The sequence below is a fragment of the Ptiloglossa arizonensis genome, chromosome 9 (assembly GCF_051014685.1).
Source record: "Ptiloglossa arizonensis isolate GNS036 chromosome 9, iyPtiAriz1_principal, whole genome shotgun sequence".
NCBI lineage: Eukaryota > Metazoa > Arthropoda > Insecta > Hymenoptera > Colletidae > Ptiloglossa > Ptiloglossa arizonensis.
In genome coordinates, this window is record NC_135056.1 from 22,375,339 (window position 1) to 22,392,426 (window position 17,088).

The 17,088-nt window shown below is 46.5% G+C and overlaps 3 protein-coding genes and 1 long non-coding RNA gene across 9 annotated transcripts in view; 2 read left to right on the plus strand and 2 right to left on the minus strand.

Annotated features, from left to right (window-relative positions):
• LOC143151184 (uncharacterized) overlaps nucleotides 1-17,088 on the plus strand; it is a 157,509-nt gene that overhangs the window by 70,506 nt on the left and 69,915 nt on the right. The window lies entirely within an intron of this gene.
• Nucleotides 69-2,974, minus strand: LOC143151006 (maspardin). Its single transcript, XM_076319709.1, has 8 exons — nucleotides 2,764-2,974; nucleotides 2,413-2,582; nucleotides 1,758-1,892; nucleotides 1,579-1,684; nucleotides 1,358-1,478; nucleotides 1,066-1,174; nucleotides 741-989; nucleotides 69-669 (listed from the first exon to the last, which is right to left on the minus strand). Exons 2-8 carry the CDS (start codon nucleotides 2,509-2,511, stop codon nucleotides 589-591), a joined length of 900 nt encoding a protein of 299 aa, XP_076175824.1. The 5' UTR covers nucleotides 2,512-2,582; nucleotides 2,764-2,974; the 3' UTR covers nucleotides 69-588.
• On the plus strand, nucleotides 4,845-7,962 carry Ada (adenosine deaminase-like protein). Of its 5 annotated transcripts, none has more exons than XM_076320056.1 (7): nucleotides 4,845-5,047; nucleotides 5,178-5,308; nucleotides 5,414-5,605; nucleotides 5,689-5,926; nucleotides 6,001-6,136; nucleotides 6,389-6,489; nucleotides 6,582-6,768. In XM_076320056.1, exons 1-7 carry the CDS (start codon nucleotides 5,009-5,011, stop codon nucleotides 6,627-6,629), a joined length of 885 nt encoding a protein of 294 aa, XP_076176171.1. In that variant the 5' UTR covers nucleotides 4,845-5,008; the 3' UTR covers nucleotides 6,630-6,768. The 5 variants fall into 5 exon arrangements, with proteins under 5 accessions (XP_076176171.1, XP_076176172.1, XP_076176170.1 ...); XM_076320057.1 differs by having other exon boundaries at nucleotides 4,846-5,047; nucleotides 6,559-6,694; XM_076320055.1 differs by having other exon boundaries at nucleotides 4,850-5,047; nucleotides 6,578-7,962.
• Nucleotides 6,965-17,088, minus strand: part of Retn (retained) — a 71,477-nt gene continuing 61,353 nt past the window's right edge. For both annotated transcript variants that reach the window (XM_076320054.1, XM_076320053.1), the window contains exons 5-9: nucleotides 14,911-15,094; nucleotides 11,782-12,167; nucleotides 10,679-11,015; nucleotides 10,396-10,592; nucleotides 6,965-10,326 (exon numbers count right to left, since the gene is read on the minus strand). In XM_076320054.1, the coding sequence (XP_076176169.1) occupies nucleotides 10,142-10,326; nucleotides 10,396-10,592; nucleotides 10,679-11,015; nucleotides 11,782-12,167; nucleotides 14,911-15,094 (1,289 nt within the window). In that variant the 3' untranslated portion in view covers nucleotides 6,965-10,141. The remainder of the gene's footprint in view (nucleotides 10,327-10,395; nucleotides 10,593-10,678; nucleotides 11,016-11,781; nucleotides 12,168-14,910; nucleotides 15,095-17,088) is intronic.

Here is a 17,088-nt window from a genome sequence, read left to right on the forward strand (position 1 = left end):
GTCTCGAAAGAGACGATCGCTCGAGGAAACTTCATTCCCCGTTACCGTGTTTACCAAAAATATTTGCGTGTTTCTTACAAAATTATATTTATTTCAAATATGTTTATTTACACGAGGTATCAACGGCCAAATACACATGTATATGCCACCGACGTTAACTTCGTTTTCGACTTGCCCGACGTGAATTACATTTTTCCAAAAATGGTACACTATCGGTCGATTACGAACAACGTTATACAACGTTTCCGGCGTTTCGAATTTGTCTTCGAATCGAAGTGCCTCGTAGTCAACGAACATTCCCTTAAAAAAAATACAAGGATACAAAGTTTTCGCAAACGTCGCGATAAAAATGCTTCGTAAGATCGATCGCTATACGTATACATAGAATACTTCGGTGCGCCGAATATGGATGATAACGAGTATATTTGTCCAACTGTTTCGAGATTACTATTTTAACCATGAGTTCTAGTAGGTGCGCGTCGTCGATAACGACGCGAAAATCATCTTGATCGATAACAGCAAAGTAAAGTAGAGGAACGCGTGTACGTGGACTGGCTCCGGGCGACGACTTTCCATCTCGATACGATGCTAACCGTTTGACTTTCGCGCTACAGCCTTCGTTCTTTCCGAGGCAGCGTATTCCGTGCCTTCGAATTGTCTCAAGTGAATCTGCAAATTACAGGTTTCGCTTTTACCACGATGCGAATGAAATTCTACGTTCGGAATAAATCGTACAGTACCTGTAAATGTAAATTCACTTCCGCGGACCGACTCAAATACGGAAAGTTTCCACCGCTCTTTAAATGCGCCAACTTAGCGTTTGGATAGCATTTGTACATCTCCTCCCTCACCGAATTCGATAGGGCGTATTCGTCGAAAACGTCTATAATCGTGACAGGCAAATGACATATCTTTTGAGGCTGCACGTAACAGTTTACGCAATTCATCGTTAAACGAGATGCCAATTCCGGCTGCGTTAAACTCTCCAACTGCGAACGACATATTATTTCATTACTTTAAAAACGTTCGCGTATTTCTCCGAACTGGTATACAAATACAATTCACCCTTTCCACCATGAAGTCTATAGCTTCCACGATCTCTCCGTCGACTTTCTCCGTTACGAAATTCCCCATAAGCATTTTTTTCAATACCAATGACGGTAGAATCCAAAACCTACGATTCGAATTAATTAGCAATAGTTTCCGGCAAAACATTTCCGATAACGTATCGCGTTCTGTTGTTCGTCTCACTTATCTCGCAACGAGCGAGAAACGTACGATGAAAAGCGACGTATTCGTTCGACTGCAATGCATTTCCAGAGTATCGTACAATTCCATCGAAAAGCAATGTACTTACACTGCCGCGGAATCGTTGTAACTGAACACCGACGTGTCCGCAAAAGTGTTACAGAGCACCAACGACACTATTCTAGGACAGTGAGCGTTAACCTCGGTAAACTTCTGTGCCAGGAATCCCCCTGAAAGTAAATATTTCGATCAAAGTTGCACATCTCGATTTTCGAGCGTTCGGTCCGACTTCAACGATCAAATATTGCGCTCTCGTTCGTACGTTCTGACCTAATGAAGCACCGAATAGGTGCACCTTATCCAACTCCATGTAGTCTAAAAGTTTGCGGAATCCATCGCACCATTCTTTAACGTTCCAGTACACCGGTGGCTCGGCCTGAAGCAAAATAGAATAAAATAATAACTCGTACTTCGATACGTCCGTCCGTTACGATATTTCCAATGCTTACCGATATAATTCTGTATCCTTTGGCTGCCAAACCCAGTATTTGTTTAAAAAAAATATCCGCTGTTCCGCTGACCGGTGGAAGACAAATTAACGGGCATTTTATAGTTTTTGGACTGGAATCGTACACTTTCCATCCCTGGAATAAAAATATTAATTCTATTTCGAAAGCGATAAAATAACGAAACAATTTCGATTTTCATCCGATTCGCGGTCGACAAGGTAATATCGATCGCTTGTTTCGGTTTTCGACTACGAAATATAGAACGCGGCATTTAAATATAAAATAACTTCCTCTTGTAAAAAAAAATTATCGAATTCCGAAAGCGGTTAATCGTATTCGGTAAAACTTCTACTTTCGTTTTAAACGAAATGTATAATATATGTGTATACGTAACTGCGGAATATTTCAAATTCCAGATGTTTTCCAGAAAAAAATTATCACTACGCAGCAAATCGATCAAATCCGTTTAATCCGGGACATGTGGCCGCATTCCTTTATTACGAACGTTGATTCGCTGCGTCCTCGGACGCGAGATTTGTTTACAATTATTATAATCACGAGGTCATCGTTGAGACTTGCGATTGAAGTTTCACCGTATGATCAACGACCTTACGAATCAACGTAAATTCGAGAAAATAAAGTCGACGAATTTTACCTTAGTGCCGTCAATGTCGACAACAATCTTTCTGAGCGGAATGGAGCTGCGAAAGCTTAGATATTCTTGCGAGTGGGACAACTCACTCGAACACGACATTTTTCCCTCGCGATGCTGTTGACCACACGGTTTATCGTCACGCAACTGCTCGTGTTAGGTGTTACCAATATCTAGAAAGATAAATAAAAAAGGAAACAAGATAGCAGAACTATCCAATAGTAGAGATTTCGTTAACCGTTCGGATATTTGTTCAAAATAGTTGCAAAGTAGGCAAGAATTAATTTATAGTTCTACGTTCAAAAAGTATACAATCCTTAAAATTAGACAGTCGACGTTGCAGGTCGGACCTACCTCAAAACCAGGTTACATCGACGATTCTCTTTGTATTGTGGCTCGTAGTAAGCATTCTCGATTATTGTAGGTTTTCTTATAGAACAATAAAGTTATCCGGTAACATCAGAGGTCAAACGACGTTAACATCACTCGTTCGTGACAATATACCGACAGTGTCAACGACTTTGCAACCTCTTTCGAACACTATACATCATCTCTCTTACACTTTGTGTAAACTGACGCATTATCGAAGATGTCTCCATGACTGCGCATGCGCAAATGTCATCGTAGGTCTCTCACATTACCAATATTAAAACGAACAAAGATATCCGGCTTCATTTTCGATAATAGGTTATTATTTTCATTGCAGAAGAAATACAAAAGACTTAGTTTATGCCTCTATCTGACCCATAGTAAATGTTTATACTTGTTCATTTTCATTTTCAACAAGATTGAAATAATTCTTCAAAATAGAGGTCGCTGTAGGATCACTGGCGTCTACATTCTCGTGAGATCGGTATTTTAGTCCTGATCTTCTCGTTTAGTTCCGTCAAGGAACGCTATCTGGGGCTACTCGGCCAAGTTTGTTGAGAAATAATGTTTATTAACGTCACTAGATGGCAAACCTGTTTATATTCTAGCAGGTTTAAATTATTTAGTTACACAAACAAACAACTAATTCGAATACTTTAGAAACCTAGGTTGAATCAATTGATGTATTTATACAAGTCATTTGTTATTAACATGTGTAAAGGGTATATTTATGTCAATCAACAATATATAGTAAGAATTTTTGAAGTGTTTTTGAATTAGAGCATTGTTTGTGATATAATTTACAAGTAAAGAATTAATAAAACAGATAGTGACAATACGATCTGATTCTTTCTTAACGTTTTAAGTACTCCAATTGCATGTTTATTTATGTTAAAAAGCGATATAAAGCTGTAAAAAAGCGAATATAGGCCCTGAGTTGTCAATAAAACAGTTTACACAAGATTCGGAGAATTTCCAACAACTGTTTGCAAAATCGTTTAATAAAATAATTTTGTTCACGAATAGTCATGGTGGCGCCATCTGTGACTATTGGGCCAAGTTTGTCGAGAAATGATCCCTATTTGGGCCGCTAGATGGCGACTTAAGGACTATATACGCTGTTATTCAGATTTAAATCGCTTTTTAACACATGTAACAAGTAATTGGAGAATTTGAGACGCTCGAGAACAATCAATTTACACTGTAGGGTCACTAGCAACTGAAGAGTTGCATAAATTATCATTATTCCTTATGCTTTCTTGCAAAATTATTTTATGATGATGAACTTAATATAAAAAATACATTTAACGGACAAAAGCACAGTTTATACAAGATTCACAGGATTTATAATAACTTCTTGCAAAATCGTTTAATAAAATAATTTTGTTCACTTATAGTCAAAGTGGCGCCATCTGTGACTATTGGGCCAAGTTTGTCGAGAAATGATCCCTATTTGGGCCGCTAGATGGCGACTCAAGGACTATATTCGCTGTTCTTCAGTTTTAAATCGCTTTTTAACATATGTAACAAGTAATTGGAGAATTTGAGACGCTCGAGAACAATCAATTTACACTGTAGGGTCACTAGCAACTGAAGAGTTGCATAAATTATCATTATTTCTTATGCTTTATTGCAAAATTATTTTATGATAATGAACTTAATGTAAAAAATACATTTGACGATAATAATAATTTATGGAACTCTTCAGTTGCTAGTGATCCCATAGTATGAATTGATTGTTCTTTAACATTTTAAATACTCCAATTACTTGTATATTTATGTAAAAATGCGATTTAAACCTGTTAAAATGTGAATATAGTCTTTGTGTCGGCATCTAGTGATGTTTGTAGAAATTATTCCTCGATAAACTTGGACGAGTTGCCACAGATTGCGCCACTTGCACTGTATGTTGAAGAAAATTATTTTGTTAAGCTATTTTGCAAGCGATTGTTAGAAATTCTCTGCACATGTATACTAATTTATGTAATCTCCTATGAATGTAATAATTTTATTTATTATATCTTCGCATGCATGCTTCGAACTTAGTCTCGGTTCGATATCTGGCAGCCAGTCGTACCACCATTTCATTAGCGTTTTGTATTATATTCAAGGTATTCGTTGTACTAACTGGATAGTTATTTGTTAACTCCATTAATTTGTATACTATAAATGGAGTTTTAAGATAAATTATAATTCGAATTTCATTGGAAAAGTATTTTTATCCTCTAGAATGAGCTTGGAAAAATTCTGTCATTCTTTACCAAAACTGGTATGTATTTTTTGTCGATAGTGTAACCAATTTGGAACGTATAGGTTAATACGTACTATTAGAATGCATTTTTCGAATTTTATAACTTAATTAGGACTAGAAGATGAATATTTATTTGTACGTCCAATAGGAACTTCATGCCCATTTGAATGGCTCTCTTAGTTTGGATACTTTGAAAAAACTGTATAAAATGCAAAATCCCAGTTCAGAAGATTGGAAAAACATAGCCATGGACATAGAAAAATTTTCATCGTTAGGCGAGTACGAACAAGAATTCTATATACAGGTTTACTTTATTTATTCGTATTCATGTTAGAATTACGCGTTATGTCATCAAAGTGAAAATTTTACAATTATTTCCCATAGGTGTTTTAATGTATTCAACATGGCACATTCGTTAACGGTAACTCCAGAAGCAGTTTTCAGTTCTACGTACGATGTAATTAGAGAGTATGCCACGGATAATGTAATATATCTTGAACTCAGAAGCACTCCACGTGCCGTTGACGGGCAAATGTCGAAACAAGAATATTTGGAAGCTATTATAAAAGCATTCTGGTCAGTGCAATTAATAACAATGTTTTTGCGTCGAAAAGTTGCAAAACTAGAACATTTTTAATTCCAGCTATTGTGTATTGTAGGATTTGCGAAAGAGAATTTCCAGACATACTCGTAAAGCTATTAATATCTATTAACCGTAAGCAGGGGTATAAAGCAGCAGAGGAGAACATAAATTTAGCGATAAATTTCTTTAAAAAATACCCACGATACGTCGTAGGACTCGATCTTAGTGGAGATCCCATGACCGGAGACGCGTTCTTAGAATTATTAAAAGAAGCCAGAATGGCTGGTCTGAAAGTAGTCGTCCATTGCGCGGAGGTAAATTCTGATTTGTTTGGATCGAAATCGATTCAATTGGAAAGTTAAAATACCTTGTCATCCGTTTTTCGTAGATTCCAAATGAAATAGAAACAATGGATATCCTCGAATTTAAGCCCGACAGATTGGGTCATTGTACTTGCATTCATCCTAATTTACAGGGCTCGAATAAGTTGTTCGATATGCTTTTGAATACGAAAATTCCTGTAGGTAAGGACGTTGATATCGCGAAAGTTTATTAACTCTTTCTCTACGACGACTGACCATAGTCACTCGCCACGGTTCTTCGTATGTATAAATATCTTGCTTTAAAGAAAAGTTCCTTTTTTTTTAAATTATTACGAAAGAAACTTTTGTAGGCGCAAGACGTAAACTTAAATGCTGAGGATCGTCGTAGCGAAAGGGTTAATTAAGGTTTTTACCAAAGTATTAAATGTAATTCGATTCTTACGTATTATTCAGAATTGTGCCTAACATCGAACGTTCAATGTAAGACGGTACCTTCTTACGCATCTCATCACTTTAAATATTTGTACGAAGCGGGACATCCTGTTTGCCTCGCTGTGAGTTAAGTTGTCAATATTTAAGCAAATATTCATCATATAATGCAAATTTTACGATTTACGTTAAAGAGTATCGTCCAATTTTTAGACAGACGATAAAGGTGTTTTTCGTACGTCCTTGTCCAGAGAATACGAAATAGCGGGCTCAACGTTTAATCTAGACCGAGAAGAACTCGTGAAATTGTGTACGTTATCCGTACAATATGCTTTTGCGACAGCAGAGGAGAAGAATTTATTATTGTCCAAGATCGAACAATTCGATCGTAAATTCTGCGAGTAAAAGTCGTCTAGAAGTATGCAAGATATTCGCCGAATATAAAAATGTTGAAAATGTTGCAATTGCAAGCACACGATGAAATTTGGGAGATAAATTATTACGAGAAAATGAATTCGCAACAGACGACGATAAACACGACCAAGCAGCATATATGACACGTATAGATACATATATATTTCTACGTATTCGAAGGCTCGTGAGATAGCAGCACTATTGATATAAAAGTAATGTCAATTTTATTTGTTATGATATTCGTGGGCTGGTTTACATAGATTTACAGATAACTAAGTTGCTACTTACGAAGAACTATAGTAGTTAAATGTCATCAGTGTTCTGTTTTTGCCTTCGATAATATCATATATAATATGTACAACATTTATAATAATTATTACAATATTATGCTTGTAAATGTGGTGCTGCATTTTTGTATCGGTATCGACGAAGAAATTAATAATACCTATAAATTGGCGCGTATCACGCGGCCTGATAAACATTAACAATCGTCTCGCATGCTTCGTACCAAAATCACAATCGATCGTGACAAAATTAACAACATTGCGTATTTTTGCGTATTCGGTTACTTTTTTTTTTCTTTTCTTTTTTACGGTGCTGCGCTTCGAATGATCTTTCGTTCGCTAGTTTCCGATTTCGGAACGAATTAAAAATAACGGTGGCAAACCTATTACCGTTCGAAAAAAAAGGACATCGAACTATCTCCGAAAGGCAAGACTTGTATCGTGTTCAATTTCGAAATGGTCGTCGCGCGAACATAAGTATTTTCGTTTCTACGCGAGACAACGCGCGTGCTTCGTTCAGATACGAAAACCATCGCCGTTATTTTCACGCTCTTTCGGTGCGAGAAAATGGGAGTAACGAGGATTTAATTTTTTTTTTTTGTTTTTAGTTTTAATGCGAAAAGTTTATCTTTTTTCTTTGTTACTTTTATTAGAACCGTTACTTGCTATTATACCGTAACAAGGTGGTAATAGTAAATAGCTGCGATAATACTAACAGTAATGATTAGGAATAGCGGTAAATATAGTCGTAATAATAATATCGACGATGACAATAATATCGTTCTTAATAACCATGATAAGAAATTATTTCTACCGTATCGTATATAATATTCATCCTATGTAACAGTCTTTTTGGCCTAACCTTCGAGCTATAAACAATAAAACAGTTTCATCCCTCTCGTTCGTATCGTTATCGACTCGCGTAAATATGTACCTCCTAAGACGATCGAAAATTATCGGCTTTATTTGTCATTCTCTCGTCCACCTGTGTCCAGAGATTGGCGAAGATTCGCGAACTCTCTCTTCCTTTAGCGTACGTTCCATTCTATAACCGTCGCGCGTGCTACCCTCGCTAATATCTTACCCTTGCTAAATACGTAATCCTAACGATTATGACTAAAAGAATGCGTATTTTTTTTTTTTTTACTCTCGGTTTTCGGCGCTTCGTGCAATACGAGTCCGGCCGTTTTCAAAGGCGCGTGTGTCCATTCCGTAAGATTCTTTCCGCGCGTTACGATACATACATACTAAGCATTATGTAAGATTAACGTTCTAATTATTTATACATTTATAAATCCATTTGTCGGTGTTCCACGGTTCACAGCGTTCTCCCGCATGGTAGACAGATCGATCGAATCGGTCCAAGTTTCGACGTCGATGAAAACGCGTCACGTTGCCCGTTGTTCGATTTCGAAGCTTCGAATCCTACGCGAACGCAAATGCTTTTGTCCAATGCTCGTTCCTCTCGCGCTAAATAATACTCGATAACGCGAGGATGTCGGGAAGTTAAAAGAAACGAAAGAAAATCGAGACGATTACGTACAAGGTCGAACGATCGCGCGCCAATACCGCGTCCGATCGAAGAAAATAAAAATTAGTCCTGCGTAGAAGAATAAAAATTGTGATGCGCTAGTTTTACTCTTTCGCTAAATCTAACGTTGATAATAAAAATAATAATAATAATAGTAATAATAATAATAATAATAATAATAACAATAATAATAGTAGTAGCAGCAGTAGTAGTAGTAGAAGTAGTAGTAATAGTAGTAGTAGTAGTAATAGCAGTAGTAGTGGTAGTAGTAGTACTAGTAGTTGTAGTTGTAATAATAACAGTTTATCCTCTCGTATATCGTCGCACCGAGCTCCGTGCCTTGCAAATGAAAAACAACGAAAAAAAGGAAAGTCCGGATGACTATGTACACTCAACGAACGAACGAACGAACGAACGAACGAACGAACGAACGAACGAACGAACGAACGAACGAACGAACGAACGATAAGATGGGCGATCTCTTTCTATGCATATACATGCGCGCGTGTTTGCGTATACGTGCTCTCTCATTCTTGTTCCAATATTCGCAGTGACACGACAGTCGATAGTTGCGGTAAAAATAATTGTACGCGTATCGATTTAAAATGCTATAAAACATCGGAAGGTAGCCGATTTCTACAAAGTAACGACGCTCTGGCTTCGAGGTGTCGAGAAATCGGCGGCAATAAATAAGTTAACGTGTTGTTTCGATTCGACGATAAAGGGATAAAAAAAAGAGGACAAACGATCGATTCGATACGGAAGTTCGTTTTACGGAGCGCGACTCCGATTGGGTCGAGCGCTTACCGATCGGGATACTTCCGGAGAGTGGTTTCTCGGTCGTGGGTCGCGTCGCCCGTGCAACATTTATTTTATCGCGTTTTCTCGATTTTTTCTTCTTCGCTTATCGGTTTTCCATCGCGTAAAGTTGGATCGTGCGAAACGACGGAGGATACGAACGAGATCATTGGACGAGCGACGCTTCCGAGAATTCCTCGAACGAAAGGAATGCAAGGCGTTGAGAAATAAAATTTAAAAAAAAAGACATTTTTTCATTGCACACGAGTCATACATACGTTACTATTCGCACGATACAACGATTCGATCGTCGTGGAAACGGAGCAGTCTATCGGCGGTTCGACGAAAGAACAATTTGTAACGGAAGAACGCTCGGTTCGTCGTCCGTTCGTCATCGTGGTCGTCGTCGAGAAGAGAAATTGAACCGAAAACGAGCGCGAAACGAGAAACGGCCGAGTGGAAGAACCCTGGCGAAAACGAACCAAGACCCCGAGCGTCCTCCGGATCGAATTTCGACCGTTTCTCGGTAGACGCGATCGGTTTCGAGATTTGTACACTCGTGGACGTCGCGTTCGAACGACGACCGAACCGTATTCGGCAGACTGTTTCGTCCGGCCACGAGGCGGGCTTCATCGTTGCGGATGAACGCTACGCGCTACGCGATCGTTGATCGAGTATCGGGACACATTGTGGGCTGGCTGCGTGTGTGTGTGTGTGTGGTGTCCGTGCGAGCGAGCGAGCGCGCATCGTTCACGAGACCATGCTCCGCGGCGCTTTCGCGCTGTTGTTGTTGTTGTTGTTGTTGTTGTTGCTGCTGTTGTTGTTGGTCGCGGTGTTGGTTCTGGTGTCGCTTTGGGCGAAAAGAACACCTTGGTACATCACTCCGTTCAACTCCATGCTGACTACCAGGGAATTGTCGCCGTTTCTTCCGTCCCCTGCGATCGAGAATCGAGTTCAGCGAGTTCTTTCACCGCGATTAGAGACAGCTAGGTTTGTCCGCTTACCTCGATTGGAAATTTTAATGTGCGTGCCTACGGAGGTCGGAGTATTCTTCTCGGTCGGGCTGTCGTCGTCCGAGAGTAACCTTTTCGCCGGTGGAGGTCCCGGGGTGCCGATCAGGTCGGGATCCCTCTTCACTTGCATGCTACCCCCCGAAGAGGGCGAACTTTGTCTCGCCGGCGAGGAGGATACTGGCGAAGACCTGAGAAGAAAACGACCGAGGCGCGTTACGAACACGTTACCGTTCCCGTCGTTCCCCGATAGGAAGCGGCGAACGCGGAGGCTCACCTGAGTCCAAGGTCGAGGGCTTCCCTCTGAGGTTCCGGGCTGGAGGTCGGAGGTGCCGGGGAGTGGGAGGGCTGGGGCGAGAGAGGCGGTTGGTGACCAACGCCCGGATACAGGGTGTTGTTGTTGTACATGTTCCAAAGGGTGAGCCGGGACATTTCGAGAGCGCTGAACGCCCCGTCCCTCGGTGGTGTCGAGGACGGTGGCGAGGCGCTTCCTTGCCGATGGATGATCGGCGGTGGCGTGCCGGCACCGGCGCTCCTCAGCTCCTTGTTCAGCAGCTTCACGTACTCGACCATGCGCGCCTCGAATTCCGAGGGCGCCATTCCGGGAATAGGTCCTGCGAGGGAACTCGTCGTTAGACATCGGGGACTTTCCGTTCGAAAGAAAGGTTCTCGATACCCTTCGAGCAGGTTGGATATCTCGCGGCTTCGATCGCGAAGAGCGATCATCGAGAGGGATAATCGAGCCCTCTGAAAGGTTGCACAACCGAGCGAAACGCGATTAACGCGATTCTTTGGGAAGCCGCCGATATCCTCCGAAGCAAAACGACGAATCCGATTAGAAGTCGTATGGGAAGCCGAAGGAGGTCGCGCGGATTCGACGCAAACGCGAATTCGAGGGGCGGGCCGATCGTCGAGCAAGTGGGGTGGAAAACGATCGAAATTGGTCCGACGACGCGTCGGAGGGTGGCAAAAGACGGGCGAAACGGGCGATCCGGGCGAACCGGGCGAAACGGGCGAAACGGGCGAAACGGGCGAAACGGGCGAAACGGGCGAAAGGGGCGAAGCGCGACTCGTAGTAGGGGCGAGAAGAGGAAGAAAGGGGTAGGGCGGTAGGAATGCTCGTTAGCGAGAGTCATCCGTTAACGCCTGTCTCCCGGAGGATCGTACAATCAATTACACCTCCTTCGCTCTCGCATCATCATCTCCGGGGAGGCCTGGAACCCTAACTACCGATTTAAAATAAACCCGCTCCTCTTCTGGCCCGTTCTCGAGATAGCTGTCTCTTTTCTGGTCGCGCGTCGCCGAGTTTTCGTTCGGTGGTAAGGCATCGAAGGAAGCCGAGTCGCGTGTTCGTAAATCGAAGCTTTCTCGTCGACTGACCGGCATTCGGTGGCTGTCCCAGCGGTCCTTGAGGATGTTGCGGGTGGTGCGGATGGTGGGGCAGCGGCGTGTGCGCGGCGCTTCCGTTCACCAGAGACTGGGGCCCGTGATGCTGACCACCGGCCGCCACCGCCGTCACCAACGACAACGGGGATATTTGCGCGTGCAACGCCAGGGAACCCGGCGCGTGCGGGCTTCTCTGCACAAGACCGTCACCCCCTGCACCCCCGCCTCCGCCTCCGCCGACGCCGCCGCCGCCGCCCGCGTACGCTCCGTAGCTGCTTCGTCGTCCCTCCCGACGGTTACCGTCGATCGCCGCCTGCAACTCCGCCGGCGTGGACAGTCGTCTCTTCTCGCACTCGTACGGGTACAAATATTTCATGTATCTGGAAAAACGCTCGGATTAAATCTCGACGAAAATACGCAACCGCGAATCTCTCCGACGAGAACAAGAAGAAGAAGAAGAAGAACAGCAAGAAGGAGAAGAAGAAGAAGAAGAAGAAGAAGAAGAAGGAGAGTTTCGATCGGCGAGCGAACCGCGTCGAGTCACCAACGGACGGAGAAAGACGTCGCGAAATTGGCAAGGCGGATCCGCGACGAGACGCGACGAGGCGCGACGAGACGCGACGAGACGCGACGCGACTCGCTCGATTTGATTCTCGGACGCGGCGTGCACCGTGCACCGTGCACCGTGCACCGCGCACCTGTACCACGCGCCCCGCATCGCGGCTAGCGAATAATCCCCGACAACGAGAATCGCCGCATCGTTCGCGCATCGACCGAGAACCGGCCGAGCCTGTTGGACATGGAATCGCTCGTTAACCTTCTCGCGTGCCGAGGAGATGTTTGTTCTACGCGATGCGAGCCGAAACGAAATTCCATTCGAAATCGTTACGAGGTGCCGCGTCTTTCTCGCGAGACGATCGAACGCTCGGAAGAGATCGAAGCGGATGAAAATTATTCGCGACGAGCGTACCGTGGAATCGAAACGAAACGAAACGAAACGAAACGCGAGAGAGTCTGCGAGCCACCGAGAAACCGCAACCCGAGATCGACTCTTTCGACGAAACAGAGGGGACCGAGGGAACGGAGAAGGGTAATTCGTAAATATTGTTTATTTTGACGCGCTATCGACTCGGAGGAAGAAGCCCTCGGCGAGCACGGTGCTCGAACACACGTCCGTGGATAGACGTATTCTTCCGAGTGGAACCGCGGCGGGCCGTGGCGGGCCGTGGTGGGCCGTGGCGGGCCGTGGCGGGCCGCGGCGCGGCCTATAATTCGCGCAGGGATCGTTCGGCTTTTACGATTGTCTGCCAGACTGCGGCCGAAACTAGCCCTTCGGCCCGGTCGTTCCCTCCTCCACCGTCCCTTCCTTCCTTTCTTTTTCTTCTTCTCCTTCTCCCTATTCTTCTTCTTCTTCTTCTTCTTCTTCTTCGTCGTCGTCGTCGTCGTCGTCGTCGTCGTCGTCGTCGTCGTCGTCGTTTCCTTCTTTCTCGTGCGTGCTCGCAACGCATAGTTTCGGGCGCGCACGCGAGTCCTCGTCCAGGTGCGCGTAAATCTTTTTTTTCGGGCGACGATCGAATTCCCGCTGGCCCGACGTTGTCGTCGAGAGTACGCGATATCTCGGGACGGTGAATAATCGGTGGAACGGAAGGATCGCGCGGGGTAGTCGGAGAACAGGGGTCCGTCGTCCATCTCGTTCCGTTCGGGGATTCGGAAATAATTCATTCGGCGGCGAGCATCGAATTTGTCGAAAGCGTCGCGGATCCTTCGGCACAATGGCGCGGCTACCTCCCTCGCGGTATAAATAATTGCACGTTGGAGGCGCGTGGGGCTCGATATAGTCGTAGCACCGCGATATACCAGTTGCGGCAGCCGGCGTCTCCTTTTACATTTTCGTTTCCTCCGTCTGTCCCTGTTCCACCGGCGGAGATAACCGGTTGCCGGAATGATGGATGCACCAGCGTCTCGACGTTCTGTCGCGCGTCACGCACGCCACGCGGAGACGACGCGGGCTTATTTTCGCGCGTAATTCGTATTATCCCGCGTTACTCGCGATCGTTCGAAATGAAAATTTCCTCGGTTCTCCCGTGGTACGGGCCGGGGAACCGGAACACCGGATCCGTTCTCGACCGAGAGGAAACTCGATCGAATCGTTTCGTCCGGGCGAGCTCGTTCGCTCGTTCGCTCGTTCGCTCGTTCGCTCGTTCGTTCGCCGGTTGTTCGCTCTCGCGTTCGATCGAGCGACGCGTTACCTTTCTTCGTCTTCGTCGAGACAAATTTCTCGGCCCTCGATCAATTTCATCCTCCTTCGCGCGTCCGTCGAGACGCGACGCGAATCGCTCGACGAAAATAGCGTCGCTCGCGGGACGAGTCGAGCGTCGAATTTACATCGTCTTTCCGCCCCGAACGCGACGTCGGACGCGGTTTACGTTCGTTCGAAACGCGCGCGACATCGAACCCGTCGATCGCGAAAACCTCCGCGAAAGCTCCGACTAATAATAGTCGAGGAAGTTCGATTCCGAGAAATTGTCTCGTATTTTTCCGAGTACTTCCGCCGCGGACGGTAACGAAACGAGCGCGTTCTTCGAATCCCGAGCGGGAGCGGACGCGTTGTTTTGACAACCGCTTCGATCCCCGAAGCCGGTCGGGGACGAGGCGCGGAAAGGCTCCGGCAGGTGACGAATAGGGTCGAACGATAACGCGTTCTTCTTCCTCGGGCCGAGCTCCTTTTGCGCCGAGCTGGCCCGTGCCGTACCGCACCGCACCGCACCGCACCGCGCCGCACCGCGCCGCACCGCACCGTGCCGCGGTGCTCCGTATATTTTCGTTTCGCGGAGAACGCGCCGACTCCCGATACGAGCCACCATCTTAAGCACACAAACGATCCGGACCGATGTTGGCGCGAGCCACCGGTAACGACGATACAACGTTTTGCAAACAACGGCCGCTCGGAAGTCTTTGATCTCTTCCCCGTTTCGATTCCAGCCGCGCGCGTTTCGTTCGCATCGATTTCCTCGGTTCGAGGTGTCCTTCGCCGGGCAAAGGGTCCGGTCGAAGCTCGCGCGATCGAGAATCCTCCTCCCGATCGCGGGACTTTTCCTAGGAGAAACTTGCCGATCTACTTACTGGGTGCGCAGCGTGAACGCGGCAGAAGTGATGCTCGACGGCAGGTGGAGACCTTTGATGATTTCCTGCCAGAGCTTCTTGTTGATCACGTCGACCAAGCCGCCCCGGGCGATCACCAAGTTGTACAGCTCGTAGAGATCCAGCACCGACTTGGCCATGATCGGCAACCGGTTGATCGGAGTCCCTGAAACCGAAACGGCACCTTTATTTCGTCGGATATCGAAGAACGCGTCGAACGATCGATGGCTCGAGCGCGTCGAAACCGGGTCGGAAAAACGCGGACAAGGTCGATCCGCGCGGACGGTCGCGTGCCGAACGAAATACGATCTACGCTCGGGCCGTAGATCGGAAACGTGTAAATTTCCCCGGCCGTATCCTCGCGATCGATGCCTTCCGCGCGACCCCGCCGAACCGACGGACCCGAACCGGGTGGAGGCGTACCACCGCCCGTCCTCTTATCCGCCGCGAGATCGACTCGGCCGCGTTTTCGACGATGTTTTACGCAGGGTGCACCGGTGAAATTTTACGAGGTTTGTCCAAGGCTTCCAGCGAGGGGCGTTAACAAGAGCAATAACGAATTCGTAACGATCGCGGCTTTTACGATCTCTTCGCCCGTACGCGCAACCAACGGAACAAAGAGGAGGACAAACCGCGCGGAGGGTCGGGTCGTCGGCCCAGGGGGAGGATCGAAACGAGAGACTCGTCGTCCGTCGCCCATCGCCCATCGCCCATCGCCCATCGCCCATCGCCCATCGCCCATCGCCCATCGCCCATCACCCATCGCCCATCGCCCATCGCCCGTCACCCGTCGCGCGCGGAATCGTAAACGCGGCGAGTGCGTCGCGAGAAACGCGTCTCGGTGCTACCTCGATTCGATAAAACTCCACGAATCTCGAGCGTAGTTTCCCCCTCGAAAACATCGGTTCGGTGTCGGCGTCGTTCCGATAACTCGGCGCACCGTAGCGTTGTCCAATTTTACGAGCTTGTTCGAGATTCGCGTTAACGGGGTGTTAACAGGAGCAGCGACGCGTTCGCGACTATCTCCGCTTATGCGTAAACGTCGGCTTTACGAGCTTTCGCGTTACCATAATCCGACTCGTTTGCCCTCGTAAATATGCGCGCGCACGGACCAAAATAATTTCGTTCGACGCGCGCTATCGAATTCGAGGTTCGCTCGGTCGCCCGGGTAATCCTCGCGGCGAACCACGTCGAACCACGTCGAACCACGTCGAATCACGTCGAACGGACGTTCCTTTCGTTTCCCTTACTTTTTACTCTTAATCGCGATATCGCGCCGCACGCGCGATCCGACTCGATCCGAGGTCGCGCGAAAATTCACCGGTAGCCGCGTACACCGCGCGGTAGACTCGTCGGCTCGAAGCCGGTAAATTTTACGAGTTTGTCCAGAGGTTCGAGTTAACGGGGCGTTAACAAGGGCAATACTCGTGACTATCGCGCGTGCGAGCTCTCCTTTGCGGCTCTTTACGAGCTCGCGAACGATTCCTCGTACGAGAACGCCTCGCCGTAATACCGACAACAACAACGACGACGACAACAGCGACGCAGCAGCGAGAGGAACGAGATCGAGAGAAGGCACCGGAAACGGCAGCAAAATCTGCAATAATAATAGCGAGAGACGGGGAACCGGGCACTGGTACGCTCCGCGGCTTTCGAAGCGATCCTGGAAGCCGTCTCGATATTTTCGAAATCGTCGATTTCGCGTCGGGTACCGAAAGTTTGCGCGAGAAAGTCGCTCGAACGCTCGCGTCGCAGGGAAGGTCGAACGGCCGCGGCCGTCGCTACCGGTGGCATCGTATCGTAGGATCGTTTATCCGCCATCGAGAAGAACGAAGGGGCTGCCGCCATTTCTGCTCTCGAGAGTGGAGGCAATAAAACGTAGCAGCTCGGGGTAGGGGAACCGGCAATTTCGGGCTATCGAGCGTGGCCCCTCCGGCTTTATTATTGGCCCTGCAATTATTGTTGATATACGCGCAACCCGGCAACCCGGGCATAATGCTCCTATATAGGGTGCAGCGATAAAAGCTGCGCTCGCAAAATGGCGCCCGATTCTTCCCTACCTCCCGTGTTCCTCCGGTCCCGCGGATTCGAATCGGTCGACGGGTTTCAACGTTTCAGCGTTTCACGCCCTTGCCGATCGCGAACTCGAGAAACCTCGAA